Source organism: Notothenia rossii, assembly GCF_949606895.1.
Source record: "Notothenia rossii genome assembly, chromosome: 6".
Lineage (NCBI taxonomy): Eukaryota > Metazoa > Chordata > Actinopteri > Perciformes > Nototheniidae > Notothenia > Notothenia rossii.
In genome coordinates, this window is record NC_136909.1 from 75,696,612 (window position 1) to 75,707,729 (window position 11,118).

An 11,118-nucleotide genomic window follows, 5' to 3' on the forward strand; every position below is an offset into this window, starting at 1 on the left:
CCTCCACTTGATATTTTGTTCTGTAGAGAAACGGTCGGCCTTTTGTAGAAACAGGTGCAGCATTAGGTGAAGAGGATGCTCTCGGCGTTGAGCCACAGTTGTATCATGTTTCAAAGCACTATCAGCAACAAAAATGGCATTTTACTGTGTTCAAATCTACAAAAGCTATTTATTGCAAAAATGAGTTACAGAAAATATACACATGTTTGTATTTGTTTAATGCCTTGGGTACTTTGCAAAGACATAACAGCTCTGATATGCTCAGAATGCTGCAACAAGCAAGAGATGAACTTAACTATTAGATAGGACCGAATGTGTGTCCCTATTTGTTTACAGTTATTGAGAATGATTTAAAGATTTAACTGACAACTTTTAAGGGTTTACGTCACCAGGTTTTTTCCCGTCAGCTATGAAATGACCTGAGCAAATCAAGTTCATTTAAAATCATTATCCATGTCTTCTTTAATTCTACAAATGTATAATAACCCTTGTCTTTTTCCGTTGTTATACACATTAATATTACCGATTTAATTATTGCATGATTGTATTGTATGGAGCAGCTGTTCTTTTTTCAGTGTCCTTTTACATTTCCCAAGGTCTCTCCCTCTTCCACACGAATCAAACCCCCCCCCCCCCCCCCCCACCCCCAAAAGACAATAAAGGCTTCCACCCACAACCTGTAACTGAGTCTGATTGGATTTTAGAGAGTCATTGTATGTAGAAGCCCACATATTAAGCATCTTAAAGTCTATGAGAGGCGTGTGGCGTAGTGGGTTATCCGTAGGTGTTCGGATCAGGGGGTCACAGACCCCAAAACCAAACCCCACTGCAGTCAGCATTGCCGTTGTGCCCCTGGGAAAGACACTTCACCCCAAATTGCTCCTTTGGGGATTGTCCACAGTATTGAGTATGCAAGTCGCTTTGGATAAAAGCGTCTAACAAGTAACATGTAATGTAATGAGAGCAGCCAATGAAGTGACTGAAGAAATACATATATTTCTTTGCTTCGTAATTATGAGTAAGGATTTGATTGATTGATTGATAGTTTCCCAAATTATATGTCTTTTTATATAATATATAATATAACATGTTTGAAGTGGCTGTATCTGTCCTAGCTGTGTTATTCTAATTTGGTCTCTGATCATTTGCATAATTGTTAACTGGCAAATACTGATACATACTATAGTTAAAGTCAGGTTAAGTTGTTTAATCCCCAATAGTTATATTTACCCATGTCCAACTAGTATTAAGCTTTGTGATGATGATCATGCGGTTGTAGGGGCGCGGAGGAAAAGGCAGCATCTATGTGTGGGCATCGGGAGATGGTGGTAGCTATGACGACTGCAACTGTGACGGTTACGCCTCCAGCATGTGGACAATCTCCATCAACTCAGCCATCAATGACGGACGCACCGCCCTGTACGATGAGAGCTGCTCCTCCACCCTGGCATCCACGTTCAGCAACGGACGCAAGAGGAACCCAGAGGCCGGCGTCGTGAGTGTGCCTTTCTTTAAGCAGATCCATGTTTGAGTAATCTATGTAAAGTGTATCAAAGACTTCTGATATTCAATGGCCCCAGAAGTTGACTTTTTCATTGGGTACGTGCACTCTTAGCATTTAAAGACGACTCAATGCTCTGTAACCTGTTATGTCTCTCAAAGATAGACTGGTCTGTAAATAGCTCCTTTTCAGTTGGCCAACAAGTGCTGTATGCTTGGCCTTTTGGGAGATTGGATGAGACAAGGTATAAAGCTGAAGAAGCTGTTATTGCTGTCTGCTTTTCAAAAATAGAGGTTCAGGTGGAGTAATAGCTTTTTCTGTAATTACATTTCTGGACGTCTAGATGCATCATTTTGCTGTAGATGCTCAGAGCAGCTGGCATACTGTGTTGATCAGGGCAATCAGGTCGTAGCAGATGCTTCATGAGAAGGAACATGATTTTAAAGGCTCCCTTTTATGAGGTTATTAGGTTTGCTTAAAGTGTTTTTTTTCTGTTGAAGACAAGTAACAAATCAATCAGAAGAGAGATCAAAGTAAATTCAATGACTGACCTTAGCATACACAAACATCTGTAACTTCAACATATAGCTATTTGACTGTTAAGTTTAATTGTAAAAGGAATGGATGGGAGTATACTATCTCTGAAAAGAGAGGCAAATAATGCAAGACAGGTTCTGCCTACTTCTTTCCAGAAAATATCCGTTGACCTTGAAGGACCGTGTCAGGAAAAGGAATGCTCTCGTCGCATGTACCCATCGAGATTAAAGACCAACACTCCATAGCATACCGATGTAAAAAAAAACGATTTCCCAGTGTACAAAAGCAGCAGTGTTTGTGTTTGTGATTATGCAAATCACCTTTGGCTGTTGACAGAGCCACAGATCTTCCCTAGGGTTTCCCTTCTAATTCCAGTCAATCTGTTATCATTTCTAATTAAGCACCAAATTAAATAATCAAATGCTTATTCAGTAAATACAAGCATGACTCGTCTGCTGATGAGTGTATATAACAGTTCAGCCAAGTACACTGCACTTTTGTTTATCTTTTTCAAAATTGTTTCCAAAACGTATAAATAAATAAAGCCAGAGGATTCTATCGATTTAGCACAAGTCCGTAGAATGAAAATGCTTTCTGTGAACATTTTTATTGAATGTCTGAGATAGTAGCTTAGAGATTGCATGAACATAAGGGGGAGGGGAGGGGGTTCAGAAAAGACGGAGTGTTGTGTATGTTCTTCTCATTTGCCGGAGCGTGAAGGGGAGAGCCGGTAGTGACTAACAATACTGTGATTGGGTTATTTCAGGCCACCACAGACCTGTATGGAAACTGCACGCTGCGTCACTCCGGGACATCAGCAGCAGCTCCAGAGGCCGCCGGTGTCTTTGCTCTGGCTATTGAGGCGAAGTATGTACTACAAACATCTTTTATACTATTTGTGATTAATGACATTAATACATCCCATGTTTGATCCCTGTATGCTGGAATGCAGAACACTCTGAACATAAATGTCACAATGACATGCTTTAAACCATAAGATGTAGATGTGAGATATAATAGGACAATGTTATATGCTATTCCTTCAGGAACTGCTTGTGTTTTTGAAGTTCAACCTTGAGCTTTAATACCGCACTGATGTATCCGACTTCCTCTGTCAATCTCCACTCTCAGATCCTTTATTCTCTCCGTGTCTCTGAACTCCTTAAAAGCATGAATCAGTTCTTCACATCACCTGCTTATTCATCACAACCATCAACTAAAATGAAAAGAAAAACAGCACTTATTGTGTTGCCCACAAAGTACATACTTGTGCCAAGGACACACATCATCATTTGTGCACTGCTCTTTATGTCTGAGTACGAGGCTAGAAAAATAGAGTTGAAATACTGTTACGCTGGGCTCAGCGTTTACAGTATGTTTTATTCATTGCTAGCTCTGTAGCAGAGAGACTGGAATGATAAAACACATTGCAGTACTTGGAAACTGTAGGTACTAGGCTAAATGGTGAGAGCAAAGATTATTTTATTGATGTGTCATTAGTGCCATTATAACACTGTTTTACAAGTGGGAGTTGATGTTATAATCCTTATGAATTCAGTCTAGATTGTTCCTTGTGGATAAAAAAATAATTGAAAATATATGCCCACAAGTAAACCCACCCACACCTAATCAAACGAATATGACAAATCTAAAACCTGGAGAATTAGTGCTTCACAAATCCCAGAGGAGAGCCTTTCCTTTCTCTCAGACACTTCATTTCTCACATTACAGGCTGACTACATTCTGCTGCCATTAACTGACACCAGTTAGGGGAGTTGAGCAAAGAAACCCTGTTTGCTCTGCACACACAATAATGATGTTGCTGTTGGCAGGAGCGGATGCTCACCCTGTCCGATGGCAAATAACACACAAGGCTGTTAGGACGACTGCACGGCCTTTTTACTGCCCAAGCACACTTGAACCAACGGCAGGAGTCAGTGAGACAGCCAGAACAAAGCTGTCACTACACAAAGCCAGATAATGGAGGGAGACACAGACAAAGGCCACCATCTGCTTACAGTACATACACTAGGAAGTTTACATAACTGAAAGCATGGACGAAATGCAAAGCCATTAAATATAAATGTGTTAAATTATTTCATTTTATATATACTAGTTATTTTTTACACTTTCTTCTCTTCTCCATTACTAAGTCCTTCCTTCATCCCCCTGCCTCCGTCTTTGGAACATTAATGACTGTTTTTTCCCCCCGCCTTAGCCCTGACCTGACATGGAGAGACATGCAGCACCTGTCAGTCCTGACCTCCAAGAGGAACCAGCTCCATGACGAGGTCCACCAGTGGAGGAGGAACGGCGTCGGTCTGGAGTTCAACCACCTGTTTGGCTACGGTGTTCTGGACGCTGGGGGCATGGTGAAAATGTCCAAGGAATGGAAGACTGTGCCTGAGCGTTTCCACTGTATAGCCGGATCCATTCAGGATGTCCAGTAAGTCACATTACTACTCTTTTATTCTAAATGCTATGACACAACTACCATTTGCGCACAGTTTACTCTACACTTTCCAACTCAGTTCGACACAACATTGAAGGGAAAACACTACTGAGCAAAAGAGACACACTCATCTAATTACTGAGTAATTCAATATAACATCTGCCATGGGAGAGTCCACTTCATAACCCAGTCATATTTAGATTAGCAGCTCAGTCTGTTAATGGTCCTGTAGATTTGTAATGACATAGACTGATGTCCTGACATCCGATTGGATAATGACTGCATTTCTCTTTTACTCTCACAGTTCATCGTCCCATACATGTAAATGGTGTCATCTTAAATTTGATTTAAGGGAAAATTAAGGATTCTTTCAGTTTTATAAAAAAATATGAATTATTTTAAAATCCCCTTTGAGAGTCCTCCTATTGCCCAACAGAAGTGTAATTCATGAGCGATAAAACACAGTTGGTCTAGAGCAGAGGTGCCCAGTACGTCGACCGCGGTCGACCGGTCGACCGCGGGGGCAATGCTGGTAGATCGCGAGTCATTCATAAATTAAAAAAAATCCAGCTCCGTTAAAATAGACAAAACAGGTTTTGATCCCTCCTCCCTTGGCCTCCCTGCCACTTAATTCAGGAGTTGACTTGATTGACAGAAAAAGCGACCTATTGCTTTCCAGTCTGTTAACACAGAATGCAAAGCGATACAAAATCAGTCAAGTGCCGGGAGAGACAAACAACAAAATGAGTGCGGGAACGAGCAAAAAGCTAAAGACATACCACTTCCACACAGAATGGGAGGGAGAATCTTTTTTTGTGATGTCACATTCAAAGGTTATTTGCCTTATTTGTAAAGCAAGCGTCGCTCTGCCAAAGAAAGGTAACGTGGAGAGGCATTATCGGAGTGTTCACAAGGCATATGACAGCGACTTCCCTCCGAGTAGCGAGTTGAGAAAGAGAAAGGTCATGTATTATTGCTACACAAACATTATCTCTTAGTCTTAGTGTCGCCAACTCGTTTCTAACATGCAAAAAGACAAACAAATGCGTCTATGGTCGGTGTATTTTCTATCTTTCCAATCCAGAAGAGATCTCTCTCTCCCCCGTCTGTTTGCAAGGGGGCGGGGCAGTTTACACACACGCATCTGCTACATGCAGCAACACACGGAGGAGATGGTGGAGAGAAGCGCTCCAAGGTGTGGTTACATGTTACCCGTCTTGAGGTGGACAATGCTCGTCACCAAAATGGTTTAGCATGTAAGGGCGGTAACACGAGCAATTTATCTAAACATTTAGCAAAAGTGCAGCACATTCAGACGGAGGAATGCACCGGGTTCGACTGTCTTTCGAGTAGCTCTGTAGCCCCATCCACGAGTAACGTTTCCACGTCAGGTGTTATGTATGCTAGCAGCAACACACGGAGTTAACTACATTATACAAACATGGGTTAATGATTAGAGGTAACTGAGTTATTTATTTTGTTAAAGTTTCAGCTATTCTGTTTCCAGTTCTGTCATCAGATTATTTAATAAGATTTTTTAAAACATTGTGGTTTCTTTTGATGTGAAATATTATTTATTTAATTCAAATAAAAAGCAATGTTAATTTTGTTCACAATTTGTTAAGTTAATTTAATAATATATGTATTTTTGAATCAAGTATTCATCTTTATTGTCTTCATTGTTAGTTTCCACATGCCTAAAACAACCTCAAACTAAATCTAAAAGTTGATGGCTAAATAAGAGCGTTTGAGAAATTGTGCAAGGCACACAGTAGTAGTCCGAATAGTCGATTAATCGTTTCATTAATCTATAGATTAATCGATAATCAAATTAGTCGTTTGTTGCAGCCCTATTGTAGTTATCCCATGTAAAAATAAAACGTGTTATTCAGCAACCCTTGCAATTTGGGTTTTTATTTTTGGTTGGTAGACCTCGGTTAGCTGGTCATTTCAAAAGTAGCTCACCAGCCAAAAAAGTGTGGGCACCCCTGGTCTAGAGTGTCCAGTAACTTATAGTGACTTATCTTTACTCATGTTACCAAATGGTATTGCTGTTCGATGTAAGTCAGTTAGTAGTACTGTATAAACCCTTTCTAAAGTGTTACTGTAGTTAAGCACATTAGCTTAACGCTAAACATTATAGTGGCATAGCATTAGCACTTTTAGGGGAGACTATGTCCTTTATATTGGTTTTGAACTATTATTAGATTGTATTTGCGATACGAGTAAAGTTTTTTTTGTTAAAGACCATCTGGATTCTGCCTTGGAGGACATCCTCAGACACATTGAGCAGCATCTTCCCTTGTGTCACCCATCTTCTTCCCCACATCTTCTCTATCCTACCTCCAGCCTCCATCCTTGTCTTTTTCCTCTCTACCCTCTCTCCCTCTGCTACCCTTCCATTGCTCATGTCTTTGATTTCTCTTGTGTGTGAACCCTGGTGTTTTCCTGTGGCTAGCCCTCTTATTAGTTCTAAATAAAGCACCACAAATGTCCCAGCGTGACATGTCCTGGAAATACTGTCAATTACACTGAATGGCAAGTGGGATTCCAGGTGGAGTTGCTCGTGTGTGTAGGTTTGTGAGCCCTAACACTGAACTTTCATTGTGAAAGTGTCAATGTGTGTGTGAAGATAAAAAAACAGACTGAATACGTTTCGCCTGTGCATTTTATTGCCACCATCAACACCTCCGATTTCTTATTTTAGCCTCTAATCAGTGCTCCACAGATGAGGCAGTCACGACAAAATGGTGTGAAAGTGTGCATGTGTGTAAAAAAGAAAATGCCTCCCTTAAGGGTAGTGCCAGATAAAAATGGAAAATCCCTTAAGTGTTATGTGGCTTACATCGTGAGGACAACTCATGCAAATGGTTGGGCTTTCATGCAGAGAAGATGTGCCTTTATCCGTCCCATTATCAGGTCTTAGCTCATAAACAGACAAACTGATCATAGAGGTATAGGAGAGAGATATTTGTCTCTTTTTTTAATTTGTTTTAATCAGTTCACTGTTTTTCCGCAGTACGACAGGGATAATGCTGTCTCTATCGGAGGATATGTAATTACAACAAGCCCACCTCTGGTGACAGTGTGTCGCCAGAGAAAGAAAATAAACACCAACATGCCTGCAAAGTCTCTCAGCATTGATCTGCTCGGCCAGACTGTGGTTCACTTAGCTGGAGGTGAACTTCTCATTATCAGTGGAGCTGGCATGCAGGGTCCCACTGAGCGGTGGGGTTGTTTTTAATCTGCACCGGTCTCACCCTTCAGAGGCATCTGTCTCTGCTCTCTGACCGACCGCTGTAATTACTCATGACACATTATCTGATGGGCACTGTGCCCCTGCTGCGCACAGAATCATTCAGGGGTCAAAAGTGAGATGTTAACATATTCTCTGCTGGATTTAGTTTTACAAAATCTTACATTTTAATAAACTAATAATAGTAATTAAACCAGAGAGTATTGGTGATTGGATCACAGAAGCCATGATGCTAGTTGGGTATTAAAATGGCCAATTCCCCATTCCTACCCCTAACTTCCAGAGCACTTTCCCCGACCACACCCAGATTACAAACAAGCATTCATTTTGATCAACAAGTGCAATCCTACACCGACCCACACGCTGTTGGTAACAAACAGTCATGGCAGTAAATTGCTAGTTTGTAAAATAAATCTAAGGCTGTATTTTTATACTTTCTTTTAAACTACAACCTATTATGTCAATAGAAAAACTGTATTTGGTCATTACAAACGTCTCAATATGAATTCCAGGGCGTAACTTACTGTGAAACACCCCACTGTGAATTGTTCTGTTTTTCTGGGCTAGTAATTTGCTGCACACACCTCTCTGTGCTCAGCATAGTGCTCTATTAATCATTTTTCAAACTGACTGTTGTTCCACACAACGCTCTCAGTCTCTATTTCTTGTCTTCCTGTGGCGTGGTCCCAGCCTTTAATAATGTTATTAAGCCTCCTCATAGCCTTTGGCCAACACCCCTGCCCTGCTGTGTTCTCACTCTTTCCTTCCATCATCCAAAGAGATGAGAACAGCAGTATGTCCCCCCCGACCACAAAGCAATAACAATACCTGCCTGCTTTTACGATCTCCTCTGAACAAATCCGTCGTGACAAAAAGAAAAAGGATCTCTTCGTGCTCTGAAAAGCAGACAGAATTCACAGGCGGTCCAGTGCATGACATGCTGTACATAATATCTATATAATAACAACTTTTCTATAAAACAATGTTAAAAATCCAGAGGCAGTGAGATTTAATCGCATATATTTGCAGCTTTTGTTCATGCTACAATGATTGCAGAATGACAGAACTGAAACTTCTCTCTTTTCGTTTTGAACTCAAACCATAATAGACCTTTGAACAGCAAGTTTTAAAATGCACGTGAAAACAGGCATCTAGAACATATGTGAGAAATGGGTGGCACCAAATACAATGGATGATAAATGTATTATAGGCCAGAGTATTTTCTTCCAACCATTAGAGATAAATGATTGGGTAAAGTAAGCAGACGAAAGACTCTGCTTTTGTGTGACGAACAAAGAGTCTTGACTCTCCGTCAAGGTGGGGTGGTTCCATATGGAAACTAGGTCAAGTACTTTATTAACTACAACATTCAAAGGAGAGCAGGGAAAGGTGTGAGTAAATGTAAATATTAAAATGTATTTCATTCTTAACTCTTTTGACTCGTTCCCTGACTTTTTTGTGTTTGTTTTAATTTCTTTATTAAGGAGTGCAGATTTAACAGACAACACATTTGTTTTCACATTTCCTGGTTTTGGTTTTCTTAATACAGGAAATAGCGCGTTCCCTGACTTTTTACTCATTTTAAACACTGATATTTGATTTTTTTCCTCGGCTTCTCAGCTTCACGGTTTAACTTCTTCAACCTCTTTCTCCTTTCTCCAGTAAAGTCCAGTCTGGCAACAAAGTGTTGCTGACCATCAACACCGACGCCTGTCAGGGGAAGGACAACTTTGTCCGCTACCTGGAGCACGTTCAAGCGGTGGTCACGGTCAACGCCAGCCGCCGCGGCGACCTCACCATCAACATGACCTCCCCCATGGCCACAAAGTCTCTCCTGCTGAGCAGAAGGCCCCGTGACGACGACGCCAAGGTGGGCTTCGACAAATGGCCCTTCATGACCTCCCACACCTGGGGCGAAGATCCCCGCGGGACCTGGGTCATGGAGGTGGGCTTTCAGGGCGATGAACCCCAGCGCGGAGCCCTGAAGGAGTGGACTCTCATGCTGCACGGAACACAAAGTGCTCCTTACATAGACCAGATAGTACGTGATTATCAGTCCAAACTCGCTATGTCCAAAAAGGAGGAGCTGGAGGAGGAGCTGGATGAGGCTGTAGAGAGAAGTCTGAAGAGCTTGCTGAGTAAAAACAACTGAATTCCTGTCTGCATGTTGCCAAATTTATCAATTTCTCTTATTCTTATCCCTCTCTGCAATCTCGCTCGGTCATTCTCCAAATCTCCTTAGTTCTCCCGCTCTTCATCCCCCCGTACTCTACCTCTCTCCCCCTCCTCAATCTGCTTTTTGTTATCAAGTGTTTCAATTAGCCCCCAACTTTTAATGAATGTTTCATGTAATCCAATCATGATAAAAGTGTTATTAAACTGTTCTAGAGAAAGCAAACCATATCACCTGGATTTTTACACTCTACAGAATTGTACATAGACCAAATAATAACCACTCTTTAATGCTCTTGCTTTAACTGCCCTGCACCTCTCCTCTGCCAACTGTTGTACAGGTTGTGACTGTAAATGATTTTCTGTGTCATTCTACTTAAAGTTTAATATCTTGCAAACAGAGCAGTGATACTTCTTTCAGTTTATATTTTTATGTGACATACACTGTTTATATAAACAAGAATAATATTATGTGATAAAATCTGCAGCCTGTGGTCCTTAGTTCATATTTCATAATCTTTGACGTATGCTATAATAAATCTATTCAGCTGTTTATTAAAGCATGTGAGTGATTTGCAACACAAAACACAATGAGAAAGAGTAGCAGGTCATTTGTTGTCATATCAAGGGCCAAGAATTTGAAAGGGTAAAACCAAGAATTTGATCACAAAATCATAGGCTACTCAAGATAAAAAAGAGCTTACATGTACGGTACATTCCTAAAGAAGTATTCCTCATTAAAAGTAGGCTTACTTTAAAAAAAATTAAAAAAGTTGGCTGTTAAAAAATGTAATCCGAGTTTACACAACTGCGTTACATGTTTTTTAAGAGCAAGTGTCAAGAAAGGCCAACACATTCATCGAACAACATCACAGACCTTGGTCATCACAACCAACTCAACCAGACATAGTTTAGAAAACTAAACAGCAAAGACAGCTATTTAGACCGCGGCGGGTGAAAGCGACAATATTTCCCATACATTATAAAACATCACCGACAGAGACCACCACAAACACTGCGCAGTAAACAATAGTGAACACGCAAGCCATAGTTAGTAGGAAAGAGTTGTTGTTAACGCCCCCTCTTTGAAGCAAAGTGATTAGCATAATAAAAGGTGTGGTTGAACTCACCTGTTTTGGCGTAAAGACGGCATTTTTGAGGGTTGTGCACCGAGAAATCTTCCTTATGTTGCTCCAGGTT

The 11,118-nt window shown here is 40.8% G+C and overlaps 1 protein-coding gene across 1 annotated transcript in view; it reads left to right on the forward strand.

Moving 5' to 3' along the window:
* Window positions 1-10,471, forward strand: part of pcsk2 (proprotein convertase subtilisin/kexin type 2) — a 28,022-nt gene extending 17,551 nt beyond the window's left edge. Inside the window, exons 9-12 of the mRNA XM_079689735.1 lie at window positions 1,280-1,495; window positions 2,805-2,905; window positions 4,257-4,484; window positions 9,409-10,471. Coding sequence (XP_079545861.1) covers window positions 1,280-1,495; window positions 2,805-2,905; window positions 4,257-4,484; window positions 9,409-9,898 — 1,035 coding nt within the window. The 3' untranslated portion in view covers window positions 9,899-10,471. The remainder of the gene's footprint in view (window positions 1-1,279; window positions 1,496-2,804; window positions 2,906-4,256; window positions 4,485-9,408) is intronic.
* Window positions 10,472-11,118: the final 647 nt, after the last annotated feature.